At 38.2% G+C, this 25,610-nt stretch overlaps 1 protein-coding gene across 5 annotated transcripts in view; it reads left to right on the plus strand.

Moving 5' to 3' along the window:
- The window catches only part of GDA (guanine deaminase), a 33,817-nt gene extending 8,931 nt beyond the window's left edge, over window positions 1-24,886 (plus strand). For 4 of the 5 annotated variants that reach the window (XM_061470807.1, XM_061470812.1, XM_061470810.1 and 1 more), the window contains 12 exons: window positions 872-959; window positions 3,200-3,305; window positions 5,520-5,547; window positions 6,718-6,825; window positions 8,233-8,340; window positions 10,636-10,733; window positions 11,526-11,593; window positions 12,043-12,189; window positions 14,584-14,702; window positions 16,384-16,411; window positions 17,437-21,701; window positions 22,311-24,886. In XM_061470807.1, the coding sequence (XP_061326791.1) occupies window positions 872-959; window positions 3,200-3,305; window positions 5,520-5,547; window positions 6,718-6,825; window positions 8,233-8,340; window positions 10,636-10,733; window positions 11,526-11,593; window positions 12,043-12,189; window positions 14,584-14,702; window positions 16,384-16,411; window positions 17,437-17,507 (969 nt within the window). In that variant the 3' untranslated portion in view covers window positions 17,508-21,701; window positions 22,311-24,886. The remainder of the gene's footprint in view (window positions 1-871; window positions 960-3,199; window positions 3,306-5,519; window positions 5,548-6,717; window positions 6,826-8,232; window positions 8,341-10,635; window positions 10,734-11,525; window positions 11,594-12,042; window positions 12,190-14,583; window positions 14,703-16,383; window positions 16,412-17,436; window positions 21,702-22,310) is intronic. The other variant, XM_061470809.1, reaches the window with a different exon arrangement.
- Window positions 24,887-25,610: the final 724 nt, after the last annotated feature.

Consider the following 25,610-nt stretch of genomic DNA (forward strand, 5'->3'; position numbering starts at 1 on the left):
CCTTCATGTTTGTAAAAAAATTAGCTCTAACCATTCTCAAAAGTTGTGTTGAATGTCCCACCTTCTATCTCATTTAAAAATTTTAAAGATTTCTCAAATTACATTGTAGCCAGAATCCAAAAATTTGTTTAAACCTGTAAGACAGATGGGTAATCAATAGAGTATGTATTAGTCTTAAGTCTAGGCAAGTGATGCTATAGATTTCGTCGTGACTTAATGTACCTTTATATGGCTCTTCATTTACTGTTTATGTGCTCCCAAAGTAGTATGAGCAGGTGTCAACCAGCCTCTCCTTTCAAATGATATAATTCAGTAATTGAATTACACTCTGAGCATTTATTCTCAGTTTACTTTTACCTTGAAGTTTATTCCTTTGTATTCAGGCATAACAAAGGGGTGTTATACATGAAAGTATGGCTATTTTTACCAGCCACATCCGGTGACCAAATGAAAACCACTTATTTTTCCCCAGAAGCCTTGCTTTGCTAGCATTAGGTAAACAGTGCTTCACTGTGAAAATTGGAAAGCCTTTCAAAACCAGAAAAAAACATAAAAGACTGGTTGTATTTCTAAATATAAATCAGAATTTATTTCCAGTTTGACTGAAGGAAATATAGCATGGTTTTTATGGGTTTAGCCATTGTGGAAGTCCTGTATAAATTTAGAAGAGGAGTTTTTGTATTTATGAACACTCAGACTTAAAAAAAGCTATTGTGAAATTAAAAATCTATATTTTACTTTCTCAATTCACTGCACAATTTCAAAATAACTTAATGTTCTTGCAGTTTGAAATCAGGCTGCCTGTTCTGCATTTTGGCAGCTTGACTATCTTTATTTCCAGACAGTTGAAACAGTTGATTTCTTTTTATAGAGACGAACTCTAAAGAATGGCACGACTACAGCTTGCTACTTTGCGACAATTTATACAGATACTTCTCTTCTTCTTGCTGAAATTATTGGTAAGGCTAACAGTGAGTTTTGAAGGGTATTATTCAGACTGTATTAGTTGAAGGAAACAGAGCTTATGAGTTTTATACTTGCTAGCAATCTCTCGTTCTACTAATGATGTTTTTTTGTTCATTTTATCTGTCATAGAATCATAGACTCATTGAATGGTTAGGGTTGGAAAGGACCTTAAGATCATCTAGTTCCAAACCCCAATCCATGGGCAGGGACAGCACATACTAAGTGATGTTGCCCAAGTTTCTGTTCAACTTGGCCTTGAACACTGCCAGGGATGGAGCATTTACCACTTCTTTGGGTAACCTGTTCCACTGCATCACCACCCTGACAGTAAAGAACTTCTTCCCTATATCCAACCTGAACTTACCCTGCTTCAGTTTAAACCCATTACCCCTTATCCTATCACTACAGTCCCTAACAAAGAGTCCCTCCCCAGCATCCCTATAGGCCCCTTCAGATACTGGAAGGCTCCTCTGAGGTCTCCACGCAGCCTTCTCTTCTCCAGGCTAAACAGCCCCAACTGGAGGTGCTCCAGTCCCCTGATCATCCTCGTGGCCCTCCTCTGGACTTGATCCAACAGTTCCATGTCCTTTTCATGTTAAGAGCGCCAGAATTGTACACAATACTGCAAGTGAGGTCTCACAAGAGCAGAGTAGAGGGGCAGGATCACCTCCTTTGACCTGCTGGTCACGCTCCTTTTGGTGCAGCCCAGGATATGGTTGGCTTTCTGGGCTGCGAGAGCACACACTGAAGCCGGCTCATGTTCAGTTTCTCATTGACCAACACCCCCAAGTCCTTCTCTGCAGGGCTGCTCTGAATCTCTTCTCTGCCCAACCTGTAGCTGTGCCTGGGATTGCTCCAAACCAGGTGTAGGACCTTGCACTTGGCATGGTTAAACTTCATGAGGTTGGCATCAGCCCACCTCACAAGTGTGTCAAGGTCCCTCTGGATGGCATTCCTTCCCTCCAGCATATCAACCAAACCACACAGCTTGGTGTCATCGGCAAACTTGCTGAGGGCGCACTCAGTCCCACTGTCCATGTCAACAATAAAGGTGTAACAAAATCAGTCTCAACACCGACCCCTGAGGGAGACCACTCATTACTGGTCTCCAGTTGGACACTGAGCCTTTGACTACAACTCTTTGTGTGCAGCCATCCATCCAGTTCTTTATCCATTGGGTGGTCCGTCCATCGAATTTGTACCTCTTGTGTCTCTTCACTTCCAAATCAGCTGCTGGCAGAGCTTAAGTTTGCTGGAGTTGCTCTTCAGCTCATTTTCTGCTTTTTTTAGCCTTTTGCTATTTGAGGATTAAAGGACTGAATGACAAGAGGTGCAGACAGTGCGTTTATTTCCTGATAATCTGAAGTTTCCAAACACCCTCAGAAACCATAACAATGGGAGTTGCATCAGGATCTTACCCCTCCCTTCTTGTTCACCAGTGCAATTACCTTCTGTTTGAAAGTGTTGTGATTCTTGCAGGATTTCTCAAGGCTCAGCCAACTCCCATAGCAGAGCAATTTAATGAATATTTCAGTGTCCACCAAAGATTCCCTTTCTGATTTTGTATGAAAACCTGAAACTTTAAAGCTGTTGTATTCAACAACTCAGACAGTAAAAGTGGGCAAAAGAGATCTAGTTTACAAGTACATTTAAAAGCTTAGATTTGAACATTATATGCATTCCTTTTAAGTCTTACGCATGAGTTCCTGGTCTTAGTATGGATAAATCTCAAGAAAGGATGCTAGAAGTAGTGGTGGTAATTTTCTCCATCCAACTGCATGTAGGAGGCATGTTAGGAGCCTCATTCCTTTCTCTGAAGAAGAAATGGTTTCCTGAGGTCTTTGTGCCTTCTGTCAGCTCAGGGTAACGTTCTACTACAGCTACTGTACTTCGGTGTTTGTGTTTCTCATCCTCTACTTCAGAGTTGTCTTTATGTACAACCATTATAAATTCTGGTTGTGGTTAAACTACAGTAATCTTATCCTCAATTAGAACATTTAAAAAATTGAGTACTAGTGTGGAAGAAGAATATTTTTTTTTCCCCTCTCTTTCCTTTTTAGCCTTAAGAGTCACAGGGATGGTCCCAACTTAAAGATAAGAAAAGATCAATTGTGTTCATCTAAAATGAAACTTGCTGGGGTGGCATTTGCTATTTTGATTTCAGTACAGGCTTTGATAGCAGTTTTTCAGAACAAATGAATCTGAATTTTTTTTCTTTTATGGATCTCACCAGATAAATTTGGTCAACGAGCATTTGTTGGAAAAGTCTGCATGGATATGAATGACAGTGTGCCACAATACAAAGAGACTACTGAAGACTCTGTCCAAGAGACAGAAAGGTGAGGTGATTAAATTGATGGATTTAGAAATAAGACTTTTCTTATCCATCTGAAAGTGAATGTGAATCTGACTGAAGAACTTACAGGTGTGAATTTATTAGGAACATTTCTTTTTCCTTCTGATGGCATTGCTTCCTACAGTTCTGGCAATTTCTGCGGTTGCCACGCAGCCCAAGCAGTTTCTCCGTAGCTCTTCCAAAGAAAGGGAAAAGCTGCAGCTCTGGGGTTTGCAAAGAATATGTGTAGGTGGTTGTCTGTTTTCTGCCTTCTTTTTTCCCTTCACAGCTCTGTTCGTGGAGGTGATGTGACCTGATATGCGATGGTGGGGTGGCAATCAGTTCCTTCACTCCCGTTAACTTCTGAGCTACTTCCTTCCCCCATTTAGGATAAGTTTTATTCAGATTGTAGGAGCCAGCTTTCATGTACCCCATTTCAAACATGCTGTGGCTCTTATCTTCTACAGCATAGCATCAGTGAAATTACTCTAACTTGCAGCTGAGAGAATGAAAGATAATGAAATCAATGCAATGTACATGGCGAAGGGGATCCAAGACTGGAGAATGGCAGCCTGCTATCTTAGGTTACCCTTATGTTTCACATCCATGCTCAGAAAATGCTTAAGCAGGCATACAGCATTTCTCATGGGACTATTTCTTAACTTGTATAAGTGTTTCAAGTATCATGTTGAAAGAGAATGATATTTGAAACAGTAATAACAGTAATATAAAGGTCTTGCTACACTTACGTGAAGTTGCTACCTTACTTTTGCAAATCATGCTAGAAGAATGCAAGTAAAAGTTAGAAATGGTAATGGATTTCTAGCAGTGTTTATGTTTAAAGACATTTTAAAACATGTAGTATTAATAATTTGCACTCTACTATATGCATTATATGTTGGTAATAGTTGTAGTCATCTGGAAAGAAGATGACCTATGTTCAAATCTGTTCTACTGCTACAGAAGACAGTGGTTTGAATCTGAGCTTCTTTCCTTATAATGAAGTATATAAGCCAAAAAAGCATCGGGTATTTTAAGAAAGGTATTTCAGTTTTGAAACAATGCTGACACTTTTCAGAGAATGTAGAGAAGAATGAAAACAGCCGTCTGTTTCAGGAGATTTTGGATTATCGTCTGAGAGTTGTACTTTGTGTTACAGTTTCTGCTCCAGTCAATCTTTTAGTATTGTATCAGGTGAATCAATGAGAGGAGAGACAGACAGATGATATCTAATACACATTATGTTTTGGCTCTGACAGTCAGATGGTGGGCTCAAATTTTTTCAGTCACTGTGGAGGTTGAGCTTAGGTTTCTCACTTCTAGCTGCTGATCTAGCACCACATTCAGGGTTGTGAATCTAGCCTCCAGCATTTTCTTTTTCATCAGAAGATATCTGACAAATTTGATTCAGCATTTATTGTGAACAAAATTACAGGTTTTTCTAAATATAACTATGCCATAAGAATTCACAGAGATCCTCTCCACAAACCATCTCAAACAGGCTTCTGGAAATTATTTGCATACACTGTGCATATGGATGTTCAAAGAATTTCTTCCCTGCAAAGTCAGAGGAAGTTTTATTTGCTCATCTGCATTATCTGTATTGACTGCTTGGGGTTTTTACATGGAGGTCCCTGAGGAAGCTTCTTTTATTTAACAAAGTAAGTAAATCTATACTGTATTTTCTATAAGGTAGATACCTATATGCTAACATTGTTATAAGCATTTCCAGAAAAGCAAGGGTCCTGTAAGTGAATGAGGACATACGCAACTGCTGTAAGTGAGCATAAGATATTGCAGCATCTTTTAGAAACAGGATTTTAAATAATAGATTATGCTTAATGCTGTAATTTAGGTTCATGGACATTTTATTTTTTTTTCCTCTAATGTTGCATCTGTAGCTTATAATTATGTTTTCAGTGAATTTAATGTAACATGTATCTGGTTTTCAGTGACAACTCAGAGCAATTACCACATGTCTAATGCTAATTACGGCAAATGAAAAAGATTCTGAATATTTAGGGTCAAATTCACAACTAGCATAATTTGGTGTAACTATTGTGACTTCACTGTATTGCTTCTTTTTATTTCATCTGAGAATTTGGCCCAACTTTCTGTAAAAAATGTCTGAAATACTTAAGGTATCTAAGTAGATATTGTCACAATTTATAGCACAGGTAATAGGTTTCTAACAGATTTTTTTTCTGCCTTTTTCCAGGTTTGTTAAAGAACTCCTGGAAAAGAAAGTAAGTAGAGTTCTTTATTCACTTCAGTATTCAGGAAATTCCATGTAAATATATGAAATAGTTAATCCCTTTGACAAACACTGCTGACTTAGTGACAAGTCAATAAATATACATCTTTTTGTGTAGTAGAGAGATGTCATCGGTCTGAAAAATGTTCTGCTTGCCATGTTGTTGAGAAATGGACTTGTAGCTGTGTAAATTTGGTGGTGAGAGCACAGCAATGTTCTGTGCTTCAACTTTAAAATATATTCGGCTTCCTAGAAAGGAAACTTTTCTGGTGAAAGCCACAGTCTCTCACTCTGTGGTATATAAATAGACAGAAGTTCTCACCAGCAGAAATCAGTGTGTTTACAGTACAGTTGCTAACCCATTACCAAATTAGTATCTTGGGTCAGCACATGTCTTCCAATGTGTTTCTAAAGAAACTCAGGTTTACACTCCTTGGGTGTAAACACAGAATTGACACTCCATACATATTACAATCAGGGATACCTTTTGTATCAGCCTTTCTTTTTTCAATGGCTTAATTTCTTGATTTTTTTGTCTCAAAATATTCAAGAGCATAGAGTTTCATGTCTAAATCATATGTTGGCTAAATTGGCTAATCTGGAGAAGTCTTGAGCTCCTTATATCAGGAAGATGGTATAAGAAACCGCAAACCAAGTTACCATGTACTGCCTTTTAATGGTGCCACATGCACAACTATTTCCTGTGACTGAAGGCAGATTTGTAATGCTGTTGTCTGTTTTTTATGAAAATTTTAATCCATAAGTGGAAGGTGTAAGGTAAACATCTGTAGCTCTAGTCTTGGTGTCTTCTTCTCTACTGCATAACATATCTGTTGCTAGCACTAATCTTCCTGTGTAGGAAGTGTAGGGACAGTTTGTTGCTATAATGATTGGAGAAGATCAAGCAAGAACTCTTCAGTTTTAAATCACTGGGTCTTTGATACTCACAGAAGTGGGACTCAGAAAAACGTGGTCATTCATTGCTTTGATTCTCTATTTCAATGGTGAAATTTCTAATAAAAATAAGTAAATGACTTTACAGTGTGAATTGGCAAGGATGCAGCAAGCAATAAGAGATGGAGCAAAATATAGTTGCTGTGTAAATGCTTGTATACTCATATATAGAGGTAGAATGCCTAATATGTCTTTTTAATATTTTCAGTATCCAAGGGTACAGCCTGTAATAACTCCCCGCTTTGGCCCTTCCTGCACAGAGGATTTGCTTTGTGCGCTTGGCGATTTAGCACAGGCTCGTGACCTCCATGTGCAGGTAACCTGCAAGAGCTCTGTATCCAATTTAAATAGTTTAGATAGATAGCATATGGATCAAGGAGTTTTCATAATGCCAGGAAAATACTTAAATCATATTCGTACCTTGGGGTCTGTTTTTTACATTCCTCTGAATTTATTAATGGTACTCTACAAGAACGCTGTGACCTGCACAGGAAATGAGAAAGCTCATAGGTAGGAGGATGCACAATTCAGCAAGCCCCGGCACATGGTCACTAGAAGACCATCATCTGGTACTGCAGGTTAGAACAACCCGTGGGTTTGCTAAATGTTGCTCTCCCCTAGTCCAAGATTGCCACATCTGTCTCTGCCTCCTGCTGCTTCTGCACATTTCATAGAATCATAGAATCATAGAATAGTTAGGGTTGGAAAGGACCTTAAGATCATCTAGTTCCAACCCCCCTGCCGTGGGCAGGGACACCTTACGCTAAATCATATCACCCAAGGCCTCGTCCAACCTGGTCTTGAACACTGCCAGGGATGGAGCATTCACAACCTCCCTCAGCAACCCATTCCAGTGCCTCACCACCCGAACAGGAAAGAATTTCCTTATATCCAATCTAATCTTCCCCTGTTTAAGTTTTAACCCATTACCCCTTGTCCTATCACTACAGTCTCTAATGAAGAGTCCCTCTCCAGCATCCGTATAGGCCCCCTTCAGATACTGAAAGGCTGCTATAATTTCAGTAGATAAGAGAATTACTCATCTTCATATCTTATTTAACATTGTTAACATTGCTGTAGGATTTTCTGTATGATGAAGTTCCTCTGTCTAATAAAGACAAATTCAGAGGTGTTCAGGTCTGTTGAAACTTCGAGATGTTTCTTTTTTGATTACACAGTTCTAAGCATATACTGTTTTAAACCTATCCTACATTAGGATTTTTGTCATTACAAAGTGGGAATTTTGAAAATATATGCTCCAGTGGGAGTACAGAAGGATCAGATTTTTATTTCATCAGACCAGGAATTAATCAGCCTATCTGAAGATCCATGGAGCAGCTACCTATATGTTGCCTTGATCCGAGGGTGCACTGTGTGATAGGCTGGTTTTCTCTTTTACCTCATAGTTATCTGTATTATTTTATTTATTATGTTGAAATTTGCCAAATACAAGTGGGCCATCGTGTCACCAAACTGCTGTGATGGACAATCAAGGCATACCATCTCATTTCACTTTTAAAGAAACAAATGGAGGTTCTCCTCTGGGTCCCAAAGACATCTCCGATAAAAAAAAACAAAAAAACCAAGGACTAGATCTAACTGTAGGCTTTACAAATACTACTTTCTCTTGTTATATGTTTAGCACAGTAGGTTGCTCAGAAGGTTGTAATGCCAGGTTTAATGCTATTTGAAGCACTCATTCCTATCTATTTTCTTATTGCAGAGTCACATAAGTGAAAATGAAGAAGAACTCAAACTTGTGGAGAACATGTTTCCTGCCTACCAGAATTACACTGAATTATATGATAAAAACAAGCTGCTTACCAGCAAGGTAGCTGCATAAAAACTTCCACAGCATAGCTTAGATTTATGTAGACAATATGATGGTTAACTGAAAAGGTTAATAGGTACCTGAAAAGTTTCTATTGTTTTTTCAAGGTCAGTAACGTCTGGTCTTGTGGAAGGTGTCCCTGACATGGCAGAGGGATTGGAACTAAATGAGTGTCAAGGTCCATTTCAACCCAAACTATTCTGTGATTCTATTGTCTAGGTTAAAGTAAATCAGTTTTTATGTTCTTTGTTGCACAGATGTTGTTGCAAAGTTATTGGAACTTTAGACAAGCTCACACTTTTCCTAATCATTTTAGGGTAGATGAACAATAAAGGTACTTTATGCTTCCTGATCCATTTTCCAAGGATTCCAAATAAATTGGGACAGTGGGGTTAGAAGAAAACTAGGTAAAGTTGGTATTGTAGGAGCTGCGATTCTCGGGCAGTACCCTGTTGTCCTTATATTACAATATTCTTGCACACTGAAATATTTGTTCTATGGTGTATTGGTAGGACCACCTTAATTTTTTGGCAGTTTCCTACAGAAAAGCAGCTCTTTGTGTTCTGTGTGTGAACCTCACACACAGACAGGTACACTTTACTGTTCTGACTTCGGAAGTGCTCTTGTTGGCTGATTTTACCAAGTGTTGAGAGGCACAGTGGCCTGGAGAGTTGAAACTCATTAAATCTTTATGTTGGTGAAATAAATGAAAACAGATCTGATACCAGCCCCCACTTAAGTACAGGTTGGATTGCCAGGCATTTATTGGTGCTTATCAGAAGGTGGACAGCCCATGCAAGAGTGAGTATGAACAGCTTAACTATAGCCAGAGTGCCAAAACATCAGTCAAATTGATTTAAAATTTTAGGAAAGAATTTTCAGAGGCACAAAGGGCAGCTTGGAACTCCTTGACAATTAGCTATTGAACTCTCATTTCTTTCTTTGAAATTGTACCCTAGTAAGTTACTTATTTACAGTCCTTTTCATCTGAGAATTCAGTATGGACTACTTTAATATGTATACAGTATTAGCTTTTGATCTCTCATGCAGTCCTATGCTTGCTGATTTGTTGCGTCAGTATCCTAAAGAGAATATTAGCTCTGCAAAACCAGGCCGTAATTCTGTCAGACTTTTATATGCGTGACCCTGAAAAGTCACTGAAAATTAGGGTTACCAGTTCTTTCAGGCATTCGATTAACACAAGCATAATAACAAAACTGCAGATGTTTCCTCCTCCCCAACCACCAAAACTAAGGCAACAATATTTTTTGTTGTTGTTTTTGTTTTGAAAGTATGATTTTCAGAGCTGTGGTGAAGTATTTCCTTCTTTTTGAAAAAGAGTACAGATCAGCAGAGATACAGGTCAGCAGCTAATATGTATGTCCTTAAGATGTGGCTATTCTCATCGCATTTTCAATTACACTTGAGCTTGATAAGTAGGGAGATAGGTAAGTAGGGAGATAGCTAGAGTGCTATTAGGAGATGCTCAGTGGAAAGAGGCCCTGTACTGTTCTCATTGCTATTGGCAGATTGCAAGGCCTAACAGAGCTCTTTCTTTTCGAGTAGGCATTTGGCATATGAGGTAATTCCAATTAGATTTGTCTAGAAATAATTGGTTTATGTCCTATTAAATGATACTATCCTATACTTTCATCTTTTGTATATACTGCTTGTGATCTTATTTTTAAAGTGAGTTATGCAGGCCAAGAAAGAAAAGCCATTAACCAGTTGCATAAAAAAATAGATTCTTTTAATTAAAGAATATTCCATATATATATATATATATATATATATATATATATATGTGTGTGTGTGTGTGTGTATATATTCCATTAATATTCCATGTATATGTATGCCTGGTGCAAACCTTTGGAGAGACAATGGGAAACATGTAAGAGTACGTACATCTTCCATTCTCTCTGATATGTTCCTAGCCCCAGTACTTAAAATCTGTGTTAGCTACAAAATATAAATTGTTAGATTACTGCAGCATTAGGCCAACTGGGGAATTCTTGCTTTAGTTCCTGGAAGCTTTTAGGTCAAAGCAGTCACTGCAAGAGTCAGCACCCTATCTTCTTAGGTTAATAAATGAAAAAAAAGCTGAGAGAGTGAATATGTCAGGCATACTGAAGTTAATAAGAGCTTCTCCCCTTTCAAGAGCTTTATTCGAGCAATGCATTAATTTCCCTTGGTGGTAACAGGCGTCCTTTTGGCTATTAAAGGCGATGCAGCAAAAATCACAGGCTCTGAAATAAATGCAATATTGAGTAAATTGGTGATTCTGTTTTTCTTTAGACAGTGATGGCTCATGCCTGTTATCTTTCTGAAGAAGAGCTGAAACTTTTTAGTCTTCGTGGAGCTGCAATTTCACATTGTCCCAATTCTAATTTTTCGTAAGTTAAAAGACTTGTACAATTAAATCAAGCTGTTGATCACATAGTACCCTGAGTTCAGCCTACTATTATACAACTACTACATATTCTCTCTCTCTCTATATATATATATCTATACTATTTTGTTCCACCCAAAGTGACATATTGGATTGAGCATGACCATTCATGCTCCACTTCTGCATGGACCTGGACTGACTTGCGATCTTTCAACATAGTCATATACATATCTATCTCTCTCTATATAAATAAATATTCATTTCTTTAACCTTCATTTCTTCTGACTGTTCTATCAATTGAAAATTCAGGCCATCTCCCTTCCAAAGTATGCATAGGTTTTGGTAAAATGGGAATGTGCTATATAGTCTTTTTTCTATTAAGCAGAAATGAGATACTGTGTGGTATCCAGTCAGGATACTGTACTAAATGTTAACAGTAATTTTACTTTTAACATAATATTTTGTTTGTGTTGACTTACTGAAGCTCATGACATGTCTTCCCATCTCCTGGAATATATTTTACACCATATTTGGGCTTTTTCACAGGTATACTGAAAGTTTGTTTTCAGCAAGTAACTATAAAACTGGGAGATTTTAACTGAGAAAAACTGCCTTTGTTTTAAATGTTTAAACCCCATCTTTCAGGTGTATGAATGCAAATGTTCCGGCCCAGTTTAATAAACCAAATCTATTGCACACATTCTGGTATCCTGTGTCATGAACATCTCTGCAGCCTTACTCTTCCTGAACTTTCTCTGCATGTTTCATGCAGAACACATTTCTTCTTCCAATCCAGGTTGCGCAGCGGTGTCTTAAATGTGCAAAAGGTCCTGAAAAACAATGTGAAACTTGGCCTTGGCACAGGTTAGTAGTTTACTGTAAAAACGGCTTCTTTTGGAAAACACTGGGGGATGCAAAAATGTGCCTACTTGTCGGTATTTAAAAGACGGCATGTCTCCAGCTTATGGACCTGCTTTTGTTTTTTCACTGCTTCTAGAGTAGTGAAGTCTAGAGCTAGTTCTAAAGTGTTTAAAAAGAAAACCAATAATGAATAAAGAAAGTTCTCTTTCTGTTGTGAGAATAAACAGGGCTTGAACAACAACTTTTCAGGTTTCTGATATTGTGTGTTGTGTTCTATTTACCTGACATCTGTGAGAGCTCATTTATTAGGAATTACACATTCAGAGACAGCTCTTTGCAGTAAAACTTTCTGTGTTTAACACATCTGTTTGTAACATTTAATTAAAGATCATAGAAGTTGAACCCAGAGAATTATTCCCAAAGCTTGTTTCTAAGAGTCTGATCTCTTCTAGATGTTGCTGGTGGATATTCAGCTTCTATGCTTGATGCCATCAGGAAAACAATGATGGCATCCAATAGCCTTCAGATCAATAAAGTGAATGAAACAGGACTAACTCTTGAAGAAGCTTTTCAACTTGCCACTCTGGGAGGAAGCCAAGGTAAGAAGAAATTTCTTTAGAATTTCTTTAGAGAACTACAGTTCCTCTTGATGTTAAGTATACCTCTCTTTAAAAGGTGGCTGAATTCACAGAATTTCTGGTGCCAGAGTGATAGCATCTAAAATGGCATCTGGGGAGAGAGGTCCTTCAGTCTCTCATACCCATGCTAGGCTCATCGCAGAGGAGTATTCATATTGATGTTGAGAGTTTAACAATTGAATCTTAATGATTTTTCAGGGCTGTACATTTTCTTTGCAAAGATCCTCATACTTCTTAATCGTTAGTGCTAGTGTGTTTATCACACCAACTGGAAATTTGTTTTTTCAGCCACCAGCACTTAGAGGAGAAGATGTGCAATTACTGTACAATCATGAATCCTGTTTGTCATTGGTTTCTAATTTTGTTTCTGTTTTTGTAGCTCTCAGTGAGGCAGTTCATCACTATCTTTTCAGCAAATCAAAACATCATGCAAATCACTCCTCAGTCAGAGAAAAGCACAAAGTTTAAGCAGGATATGCAAAAATATTTTTTAAGGTATAACTACATCTGCAGAATATAGTCATATAGTGTACATCATATAGTGTATCAGTTATTTTGGTTCACTGGTATGTTTTGCCATGGTCATATGCAGATACAGTTTTATACACTTAGCAAAGTTTTAGCAGAACTTTTATGATTTACGAGAGAGCAAATCCACACATAAGTAAAAATTTAATACCATTTCAGATAGCAGAAATGAGCTAACTGCTAAAGAACTGGTCCTAAGTCTTCCTGTAGTTGTTGGAAAACACCGTTATGAACTATTAATGGAAGTCTGAAAGAGGTAATGAAAATATCATCAAACAGGTCTTCTCAGGACTGCATTTGAATTTCTAGAGGGTGTAATGGGGAAAGAGAGAAGACAGAAAACGGACAGGGGACGAAAAAGGAGAGGATTTGGGTTTTTATCACAGTATATACTGTTCTCATGAAAGGTGGGAATAAATTGGCTGAGATATGGAAAGGAATATTTGTTAAAATCCCAAGCTCGCACATGGTTTCCCTTCCCAGCTACTCTTGCTCTTGTTTTATCTGGGTTCTTAGGTTTACTTAGTAGTCTGATTATTTTTTTATACTGATTTTGAGCTGGTTTTTACTTAACGAATCACTTTCGAGGACAGAATAAAAACTATTCCTACAGCCTTCCAGTAGCCTGGACAGGTACGGTTTGCAGACGTTTAAATGAGCGATTATACGTGTTGCAGGTCTTTGTTTTGCCGAGACTTCTAAGCACTTATCACCCCCTTGTGTTTAATCTAAAACTTGCAGTGTGCTCGCAAGCCTTACTTTCTGTAATATACGAGATCATTTTCGTTGAAACTCGTAGGTAGTCAAAATATTTCACCATTGCAGGAATTTCACCATTTTTAAAGTACTGTGAAGTTCCTGCCACACACAGACTTCACTGGAGGCTGAAGTTCTTTTGTAGGAGAGGAGCAATCTGAAAAAAAGTGAACAAATTATTTGCAGATATTATCCCCTTTGATAACTTAGTTTAACTCAGGAGTATTGGAGAAGCTGAGTTAGTACACATATACTTTGTCCAATTTATAACTCTCTTAAGTAATTTCCAAGGAGACACAGAGGCCTCTTTTTACGTATTCCAAGCACTTGCAAGTTCCTAGCTGCTGAAGATGAAATTGTAGATTTTCAGTGCTTATGGACCTGAGAACCAGAGGTTGTAATAAAGCTTTGAAATAACAAGCCTTACAGGTGGGTATGAGACTTCAGATCTGGCTATGATTATTTTTCCACACCGTATTGTTCTTTATTCCTGGCAATTACCTTAAATTGTTCTCTCTGCACACCTCTGTTATTATCATATTGTTATATGTAACTATTATAATAGGTATATACAAACTGTCAAAGCTACTTAAGCTGTTTAAACAACTAAATCTAATACTCTTAGCAAGGTCAGTAGTATTATATACTTTAATCTTTCTGTGACTTCATTTTATTACCCCTGTTGGAGCTTTAATGTTTTTGCAATGCAAACAATTATTGTTACCCTTTAAACTGATAGTGGTCTATACATCACATCTGCAATGACACAAAATCAATGGAGTACATTCAAAGAACAAAAACAAAAGAGGGGTTCAAACTGTTTTTCAGATTTCTTTTACCCTTAAAAGATGCCCTTCAGAAAGTCACCAAAATACGCTTCTTTTTTTTACTGAGAGATTACTTAAGAACTCAGATGCTAACGTACTTAATGTTGAATTTGCTTTCCTGTTTTTCATTGTATTAATCCAAATTCTTGTCATTTTTCTTATGAACATCTCAAGTAAATTTCCAGGTGCTTCCAGATGGTGGAAAGAGGTTTATGTTGAAGATCTCTTCTATTTTCATCCTCAGTTCTAGGACTAGATGACGTGATTGGCAACTTTGAGGTTGGCAAAGAATTTGATGCACTGCTAATCAACACGAAGGCTTCAGACAGCCCTTTTGACTTGTTCTCTGCTGATAATTTTGAGGTAATCAGAACAGGATTAATGATCAAAAAATTACCAGTAAGGATGTGGGGAAGGTCTGTGATATAGCCAGAATAAATCTCTTGGGAGTTATTCCAATAACAGGAATCAGATGTAATATACCACTGCTGTCTGTATTCAGCAAAGAAAGCCAGTGGTTATTTCTTTGTTTGTGTTTTTTGGTTTGGGGTTTTTTTACAACCTTGCTGTCCTCAGTGACTGTCCCATATCCCCATCAGCAAAAATGCATGTAACACTTTAAAATGCATGCTTATTTAGCCCAAGCTGAGAATTAATCTATTTGCAGTGACAGATGGCAGCCAAGAAAAAGCAATTTAGTTTTAGTTAATGCTTTGAGTTCAAACTCAAAAATGGCCACCTTTTACTAGATAAAGACTAGCTTACCTTGACTGCACTGCTGTTGTAAACTTAAGAAAGAACTCAAGACAGCTAATTTGAGTTGAAAGCACAGTTTTTATGCAAACATCTAAGAAGTATTGACATTATGCAATAGGCACATTTCATGCAAAATCCCTTATGACTTGAAAAGGTAATGATCAACTTGAATTTAGTGATGTGTCCAGACTCCCGGTTGCTGTCTCTTATTTTAAATGTCACTGTTTACTTAGATATGTCGAAGGAGGTGATCCTGCCCCTCTACTCTGCTCTCGTGAGACCTTACTTGAAGCACTGTGTGCAGTTCTGGTGTCCTCAACATAAAAATGACATGGAACTGTTGGAACAAGTCCAGAGGAGGGCCACGAGGATGATCAGGGGGCTGGAGCACCTCCTGTATGAAGAAGGGCTGAGAAAGTTGGGGCTGTTCAGCCTGGAGAAGAGAAGGCTGCGTGGACACCTCATAGCAGCCTTCCAGTATCTGAAGGGGGCCTATAGGGATGCTGGGGAAGGACTCTTTAGAGTCCTACATTAGGGACTGTAGTGATAGGACAAGGGGTAACGGGTTCAAACTTAAATAGGGGAAGTTTAGATTGGATATAAGGAGGAAATTCTTTCCTGTAAGGGTGGTGAGGCACTGGAATGGGTTGCCCAAGGAAGTTGTGAATGCCCCATCCCTGGCAGTATTTAAGGCCAGGTTGGACAGAGCCTTGGGTGTCATGGTTTAGTGTGAGGTGTCCCTGCCCATGGCAGGGGGGTTGGAACTAGATGGTCTTAAGGTCCTTTCCAACCCAAATCATTCTATGATTCTATGTGGGCATAAGTGGTAAGGTGGCTGTTTCTTAGTCTGTTTAAACCACAATAATATGGATTAGATTAAATTCTTTAAACTTACTTCCTAATTCAAATAATTCTGGAAAAAATATTTTCGAGTTTAAGTCTAAACATCTTTAGATAACTTAACAATTCTTGGGACTTTAAGAATGAATAAAATTTTTTCTTATTTTTCAATAAGCAAATGAATTTGAGAACTCTAAGAAATAGGAAGGGGAGGTACTGTGTTTTAGGCATATATTTGTTTATACTGTCAAACTTGTGCAGTGTTTTCTTCCCAAGACATACAGCCTCTTTACTGAAGGTTGCTTATGAGAAAACATGCAAATTAAGTTTTGGTTTACTGCTAATAGGAATATTATGGGAAACTATTTATATCAGTTCTTTCAAGCTTCAAGTAATTATAAGATAGCAGATACGCTTTTGAATTTGGTTTTCTCACACTTTTTTTTAGGACACTCTCCAGAAGTTCCTGTATCTAGGTATGTTCTGAATCTCTGCCCACATAAAATTGTCTTCTTGTTTCCTACATAAAAAATTGCTAAAATTAATGTTAAGGTTATTAATGAACTTATTTATACATAATTAAATATACATTTGTTTACAGTAATTAAATATAGTTATTTACAATGTGTATAAACATTAATGTCACTACTGGTATTTATTTGCATAAAATATACAATTACTTCTATTTATTATAAATACTATCTATTATAAATACTGAGTAAGAATTGAGTGGTTTAACTTTTGTTCTTTGGGACATAGTTTAGCATGATCAGATGCACTTTGTAATATTGATTACCACACCTATATTTATATACAGTATGAGCTAAATCGTATTTCACAATAAATTTACACTGACATGCTAATCACCAGTTCAGAACCAGTTAAGCTCAGAAGGATTTCTGCAGACCAGCTACCACTGTGGATTTTTTTTACTCCCCCCCCCCCCCCAAAAAATGGCCTTTAAAACACAGAAAACACAACCCAAACAATTCTACCCTGCTAAGAGAACAGATACTCTTTGTAGGGCATCATATGGAACAAGAGCTACACTGCCTGTTATGTTCTTCCAAAGAGATAACTGGTGGTAGTTTTGGCCATGTTTGTGTCATTCTCCAATTCAGCTTTTGCCTTTTCGAGAAAATAGCTGAGGCAATCCAGCTTTACTGCTGCCTGGTACCTAAGTTAGTTCAGATGCAACAACATGAATTCTGTACAGATAAATAATGTTTTCAGGGTTTGAATCTATTAAATATATGAAAAGCCCATGTCACACATTAGCAGCTGAATGCTGTGTTTCTTAAAAGAAGCGCGGGTAGTTTAAACATCCATTGATCTTTGTGGTAGCCCTGACTATTTTTCTCCAAATAAACTTTCACATTCCTAGGAAACAGTCACTGCAAATGGTGTATTCCAAAACTCATTTATGGATTGCATAATTTTCATTAATTAAATCATTGCATAGATTTAAGTGCAAATCTCTGTTTTGACCATGTTATTTCAGGTGACGATCGGAATATTTCTGAAGTGTATGTGGCTGGAAGACAAGTGGTTCCTTTTTCAAGTTCAGTATAAATCCATTTCCCTTTTCCAAAATACTCTGCTGATAACTCTGCATCTGATTTGGAACAGACTGATTAAACACAGTGCCTGACCATCAGGAACGACACCTCATTTTTGTTTAATGTTTTAAAACTTGCAAACACTAAAATTTTGTTAGACATTTCAAGAATTACTTTACCGAAATTGTCATAGTTCTAGAGGAAAAGAATATTTAAATTTCTGTGTAAAACAGCATGTGTGCATAGATAAGGGATTTGATAAATATCTTAATTAAAGAGGACACCTGCTATTCCTAGTGTAGGAAGCATTATGAAGAGCAGTGAGACCACCATTGTCTATAATGCATCTCAATTAAAAAAAAAAGAAATAATAAATAAAGAGAAGCCAGTGCTAGTAAATTGATTTTTCAGGTAATGAATATAATGGAAGAATTCAATTTCTGTAATATTATATTATTTCCAAGTATGGTAAAATCAGTGGCATTTGGGGGCATTTAGAACATTTCCCAGTTTTCTTTAGGAGTTTATTTTTTAAGGTAAATTGGATGAGAAGTATGTATTCATAAAAAAATAAGGGTCCTTATTATTAAAAGAGCTCAAATTTGTCATCTGTAGTCAGAAGAGAATTAGTGGAAGAACAAAGAAATGGGGCATTAGTTGCAGAGACATGGCCTGTGAGAGTGGGAGGGCTGCATTGTTCTGTGATACCATAAGCTGAAAATGCATTTCCACAGAATTTGTTCCTATGTCTAGAACTGGTCAGCCAGACCTTCCACCTACTCTATTGCAATCATCTCAGCTGAGTGACAGCTGAATGAAACCTGTGTAAATTTAGAAGCAGGCATTAAGATACTTGAGCAGCTATTCAATGGCAAACAAATTATGATGTTTTTCTGGACTAAAGAGAGTGCTTCATCTAATTCAGCTTCCTGCAGAACCTGCTAAAGGTCATTTGCTCCTGACTGTTCAGATAGAAGGAGCCCCTTCTTTCTGCAAGGAAAGTGAGTGAGTTTTTAAAAAGTCCAGGAGAAACGCTGTTTCTGGCCATTACCATCTTTTACTTGAGGTGGAAATTTTTACTGGACAACACAGCTGAGCTTTAATGTGCTCTTTGGTTTCTTTCAATATGGCAGCCATAATTCCAGCCCTGTACAATTCCAGGTAAAAAGTGTGCCCTTCTTATTTTGGGAATCTGTGTGATTTCCTTTTGTTTAAAAAAGCATATTTCACTATTTTTTATCAGAGACTTCTTTTCTTTTTTTTCCTGAAATTAGTTTGAGAGGGGATTGCTTCTTGTTTATTATGTTTTTGCAAGACAAAAGATGTAAGCTTTAATTTCAGTGTCAGTAGAGACAATATTGTGTTGAGTTACTACAGATGTGTGGAATATTGTTTTATGGCCTGCTTCAAACTCATTTAATTTCACTAAGCTTTGTTTCATGCTATTATCTCACTGTATGGGGATATAAAGGCACAGGACTTCCCTGTGTTCACTGAACAAGGGAGGTTACTGCACCAAAGTCTCATTTCATGTCTACTTCTGAGAGAGTACTTGACCCAACATCACTGATAACCTTCTGATATTAAAAGCATATTCAGAGCTTATGTACCATTACGGTTACGTCTACATGAGCCAGTATGGCATCAAGTGGAAGTGTAAGAGCTGCCTTGGGCACTTAAAGCAGCACAGTTTTTTCAGTGTGTTTTGTTTTTTTTTTTTGCCATAGCCATTTAGCCCTACTGACCAGCAGGGGATACTGGCTTTTAGGCACCACTGAGGTGTAGCTACGCGGCTTGCTCCTGGAGAGTTGGCTTGGTATCTTCCCAGGGCTCTGTGCTCTGTGTGTGCTTGCGGAGGTGCAGCCTTCATATCCATTATGATCAATGATTCCTAAGGCTTTAGGAGTCAAGATCTGGGGATTAAGATTTCCACATTCCATCAGGGTGTTTTCCTAACCACTTTGTTTTTCATGCGTCCCAGTCACCTACACAGTAGCACACATGCTTGGCAAATACAATTGTCAGCTCTTTAACTTGGTTTCCTCATTCAGGGGGCATTTTTCCTCATGAATTTTGACATGACTTTAATTGACCAGATTTCACATTCCAAAACCAAAGATCTGTGAGACATATATTTTAATCCTCCCAGCTACTGTTTAAAACTATTTTTAGGGAGTTACATGGTTTTCAGCTTTGGCTTTCCTTCAAGAATGTTTTCTGGTGCAGAGAAAGATCACACACCTTTGTGTACAATGTGTATTTGTGCCCTACTTCTTTACCTCCAGAACTATAAATTAAATCAGTGCTTTTAATTTAGTGGTAGCCTTAACTGTCTCTGACTGCACTGTTTCTCGCTATTTTGTAGTGTTGTTAAGAATGGGATTCAGCATTTCTTCTGAAAAAAAAAATTGTGGGGGAGGAGGAGTTGCTTATTTGCAAACTGTGAATACAGAAAAACTTTAACAAGTTCAACAGTATACTGCTGGCCCAGTTACAAAGGGATGCTTTGGTAGCCCTAGGATAACTGCTGCCAATGAACTTTGTATCTGATTGTTGGCTGTGTCATGAGCAGTTTAATTCTTGTTAAATTCAGGCACAAAGTAGGAACTCTGCCTTTTGATTATAGCTTTACTAGTGTCTAGTACCCAGACACTACCCAGTCTCAGAAATGGAGACTCAACTTTTGAAGAATCTTAGCTGGAGGAGGAACTTCATTTGCAGATAGTGCCATGGGCCCCTGCAGTGCCAAAGACCAGAAGGAGTGAGGAGCAAGATCTATATAGCATTGCACTAATTGCTGAAGTGCTTAGGGGTGAAGGAAAGAAGCCTTAATTTTATGTGAAAGGAAGCCAGTGGAGGAATTAATACAACAAATAAACTGGGAGGTACTTTAACCTCAGCATCTGAAATAGAATTCAATGGAAGAAGGCTGTAGTGTCGGAAAAAAAGGTGAGGTTGGGTTCTCTGGGATAGTCCTGAAAGCTTGTTCAGTGCAATATGGCTTACACACAGTTTAGGAGATACAGAGGATGTAGTTGCCGAACTTCTCTGAAGCAATTTTGGTAAAGTTCCTGAGGATCTTACTGTGAAGTTTCAGTCCTTGTGACTCTCTGGCTATGTGTAGATTTCTGAAATACTTGTTCTGGTAGGGGAGGATAAGCAGATGAAAGCAGTTACTGCTGGGACTTGTAAATCTACACTATATGCAACGTAAGACTTCATATAGTCTGTTTCCTTGGATAAATGTCCCACTGCATATGCAGTTTGAAGCAGGCCAAACGATTGGTTCAGACTCTACGTGTCTCTTTTAGAGGCTAGAGTGTATTTGGCATGCAGCTGGGCCTCCAGTGTAGTTTTCTTCAAAATAAACTCAATTCTTGCATACCAAAACCACCCTGCAAACTGAACTAAGGTTCTGTAAGAGAGGATGATTGAAAATTCACTTCAGAACAGCATTACTGTCTCAAATCAAAATGCTAATGGAGATGGAGCTGAGGACTTGGACTATTTTCCTTCCATCCTTATTGTCACAGAACTTAGTACCTGAAGGCAAATAAAAGCCTCCTCCTTCTCTTCCTTCCTCTTCTTAACAGGAAAAAAAAATGAATAAAAAAAGGTAAAAATAAAGCAACCAAACACTGAGGGGAGATGAGTAAGTGGAAGAAAAGAAAGGGATAATTTTCAGTCAGTATAAATTGACAAAGTGCTACTGACTGAAAATAAAGCTTCTGGAAAAATATACACACAGCTGTTTCCAAATGTCACTCCCTATTAATTCTCTTGCCAGCTTGTGGATTGATCTTTGTTTCTTAATGTGTCTGTTGTGTTCAAAGTTATCACACCATTCAGACAAAGAAAAGGGTAGTTTATGGAAAGCTTGCTTGTTGGGACAATATGCTTACTGTGTTCTATGTTCAAATGAGCACTTACTATAAAAGGAATGTATTTAAATTACTGTTACAGGTTGATCTCATTGTGTCACTTTAGGTTTTGATTATTAATGACATGCTAGTAAGTATTGCCTATGCATTATGCAGCATTGTTTTAATTATTCATGTGTGGCAAGTGGAGTTCTGCACTTTAAAATGTTGCCTTGACCTAAAGCAACATTTGGGTTATATTCATTCTGCAGGGTCTGTGCAACCGGAAAGCTCTGTAGGGGAAAAAAATATATGTTTGCCCACTGGACTAAAAATTTTTCGTTATTGTATTGTTGTCCTGGGTTCAGCAGTAGCAGTCATGTTTCTCCTTTGTGGTAGCTGGTGCAGTGCTGTGTTTTGACTTCCAGCCTGGGAACAATGTTGGTGAAACCGATGTTTTCGGTTGTTGCTCAGTGATGTTTACCCTGACCAAGGACTTTGTGAGGCTCATGCTCTGCCAGGGAGGAGGGGAAGCTGGGAGGAAGCAGAGACAGGGTGCCTGACCCAGGCTAGCCAGGGAGGTATTCCATACCACAGCACGTCATGCCCGGGGTGGGGGATAACTGGGAGTTACCCAGAAGGACACAGGCTTCTGGGTCAGACTCGTTTCTTGGCCGGTGGTATTGTATTCTCTTCCCTTGTTATTTTCTCTTATCATTGTTGTTGGTGGTGGTAGCGGTGATGATTTGTGTTGTACAGTGTTTGCTGGACTGTTCTTGTCTCAACCCGTGGGAGTTGCACCCTTTCGATCCTCCTCCCCGTTCCTCCGGGAGCAGGGAAGGGAAGAGCCCGGGGGGAGGGGGGGGGGGGGGGGGCCGGGCCCTCGATTGTTGTCAGCTCGGCACCAATCACTGGGAGTGAGTGAACAAGCTGTCTGGCTGAGTTTAAACCACGAGAATTGTAAGTGGACTTACTGTTAAAAAAAAGAAATGTTAAAATGACCCTATATAAAAATCTGTGCATTGATTATACACTCATGAATGAAAAAACTATAATGGCTTAATGAAAGCTCACACAAACAGTGTTTTAATTTTAAAATATTTAGAGAGAAGTAGATTCTTTTATATTTTAATTGTGATTATTCAATGCAGATTAGCAAAAAGGTAATAATCCTTGCTAAATACCTACTATTCTACTGACAAAGGAGAATGTAAGTATTCTGATCATACATTCAAAACCAATTCACAAGTCTTGAAATGAAGACTTGTGTATTGTCTTTCAAAGAATATCCCAGTTTTAAAATGAAAATATATTAACAACATTACTCAAACAGGCTGTTTAAAAATACTGGTTTGAGCTTTTCCAGGAACAATCCGTAACAGAGGATATGGTGAACAGCTTTTAAAATACTGGATTTCTGTGAATAAACGGTGCTGCCTTATCTGCAGCCTGTGTGTAGCAGCGGTCAACTCTTCTCTAAAATGATAGTGTACAAGTAGTAGGTATTTAAAAACAAAAAACAACCAAAGGATTTTGAAAATTTGAGAAAGGACCACAAAAAGGAAAAGAAAAAAGAAGAAATTTTAGAAGGGTGGTATCAGAATGCACAATAATGCAAAGCAGAAAGAAGCTGTATCAGAGGTATTCAAAAACAAGATAGCAGTGAAGTTTTAGGTGGGAAATTCTCAGAAAAGAAGATAGATTTTCAGACAATTTTCTGTAAAATCACAGACCTCATTCCTTCTGAAAGCCATTGAGGACCAACGACTGAGCACATTTCCCAAGTAGTTACTTACATACTTGATAATACAAGCCCAAATAATTGTAGCTAATCCTAGCACAATTACGTAACACTTTTCAACCTCTCAACCTCTACTTCAAAACTGTAAAAACTCCAGAAGAAACCTCATGCAAGGACAGGCTACGCTTTATCTCCAAATGTCCTATGAAGCATTTGGGATTGCCCAGCTTGTAGACTAAAATGGCCTGGTCCTGAGGAACAGTCTGTGCTCCTGCATGCTCCAGACATCATCCTCCATCATGTGCCTCATGGAGCAGTGATGACTGAGTTGGACACTGGAAGACAAGCACGTGGTGTGGCTAGAGTAACTGAAAATAAGCTAGCTGTCTTAAAAAATCAGACTGTTTTGAACTTAATGCACTGCAGAGAGCACAGGGTTTTAAATTACATGAACACAATGTTGATAGTGAATTTCTAGGTACTAGGTACTTTGGCTTAAAGTTGGAGCTTTTTTAAGCCCTGGTACTGTATGTGCAACAACTCATGCTTCTCTCAGGAGTGAAGCCAGCAAATGACATTGGCTCTCTATACAAAAACCAATAACAACATCAACAAAAACAATTCTTGGGAAACAAAAAGGACATCAGCAACATCAACAGCAATCTGTTGTGCAAAGTTAATAGCGCTATGAGGTTTTTTGTTGTTTTTTTTTTGTTTGGTTTTTTTTTCCAAAAAGCTGAGCAATGGTTTTGGAGTGCAGTCTCCTGGAAATTTTGGTGGAAATTTTTTCTTGGAAAAGGCCCCGAATCAGCATGTACTCCAACCCAAGGGGTCCCCTGTGGCTTCTCTAGAGGCAGTCACTTCTGTAGAAGTGAATACAACAGTCAGGCCTAGACTCACACTTCCTCCTCTGGTCAGGACTCACTTTTATTCTGGCTTTAGACCATGGTTTCTCATCTTCCTGGTTTTAGTTTGAAAGTAACTGCTGAATGAGTGGAGTTGGGAGAAAGATAGGGCTAAAAGGCAATCTTACACCTGCCTGCCTAAAACAACTCAAAATCCTTGTCCCAGCAAGTAGATGCTATGTTTGCACAGCTCTTGCACTCAGTGATTTGGCTTAATGACTTAAGTCAGCTTTTAACAATTAAATCCAGCCAAAACCAGGACATAAAAGACCAAGAGGTAAACTGTGAGCAGCTAACAAAAACATAATGATGTTTTAGCTTGATTTGCACTTAAGTCACCAAAGGCTTTGCATAGCCAACTGCTCCTAGGCACATTTAGGTACAAAAGCTTCCTAGTTATAAGCTTTCAGGAGAATGGACCAATCTTAGTGACAAGAGAAGGCTTTGATCTCTGTGTGCTATCTGGCTTTGTGGCTTCAGAGTGGGGCTGTATCTTCCTTAAAAAGCTTTTACTGATGAAGCTTTTAAAAAGTGGGTGCACATACTCCTTAGCTGAGGAAGTTTTCAGCCCTTGCTTCAAGCAGACCTTCTTTCCCCCAAGGAATGTTGACATCTCAGTGGAGTAGGCTTTTCTGATTCTGGTCCTTGGTTTTGTCTGCTTGTTGCCTGTTGTGTGCAGGCTCTGGTTCTTTTGTTTGTGAAAAGTGCCTAACCGGAGTTAATGTTGAATTTATCCTTCTTGTTGTTCTCATGTAGTTTCAAAGAAGAACAATGTATTAGATAAAGATGGCTTATGCAATTTCTGCTGTTCTGCTTGGTTTTGATCATGCTAAATGGGAAGTCATGTACTGTGGAAACAAAATAAAGAGGCCTTGTATTTACACCAGCCCTCATCTCTTTATATGTTTGACTTTGGAGAGAAAAAGGTGTCAAGCTGACAAATGAAGACTTAAGGTGAAAATCATAATACATAGTGAAGTGTTGGAGATGCACAGAACTCACCTTTTCCCTGGGAAACTCAGGCACACCCATCATAGCTGTTTGCAAACTCTGCTTAACATGCACAGTGGTATTTAGGGGATCTTTTTCAGATTCAACCCTCTAACAGCTTTTGGTGTATCTCTATTACCAGATTTGTTGGCTTGATAAGTCAAAGCCAGTGCTTCAGTAAGCTCTTTATTATTTTGTGTCTAAGTAGACTATCCTGAAATGCTTGCTTCTTGTGCTTGACAGCAAGCGTACAGGGTCATATCTCCTGTAATGCATTTTTCTTCACTTTCTTACTTTGCAGAGCTTAGGCGTAAAAATGTCCCCAGTCTAAGCAGCTCTGAAACTCACCAGAAGTGGGTTTTCTTAGGACAAAAACTACCACAGGAGAATCACTAATTACACACTGAAGAACTGTATGCTGAGGTTTTGAGAATTATATGCAAGTTGTTACCAACTTATGCAAAATTATGTCCACAAGAAATAAAGCTGCTCTGTATTTTCATCAACCAACTTATCAGCAGAAGTCATTCAAACCACAGAGAAAAGACAAGAAAAAGAAAACTTCTGTATACACAACTTTTCTGAATAGAAAGGCCCACTTAGGTTTTTAACATAGGAAT

This window comes from Pezoporus flaviventris, unplaced genomic scaffold, assembly GCF_033815535.1.
Source record: "Pezoporus flaviventris isolate CSIRO_AGI_PZ_B2104156 unplaced genomic scaffold, CSIRO_AGI_Pfla_v1 ptg000064l, whole genome shotgun sequence".
NCBI classification, from domain to species: domain Eukaryota; kingdom Metazoa; phylum Chordata; class Aves; order Psittaciformes; family Psittacidae; genus Pezoporus; species Pezoporus flaviventris.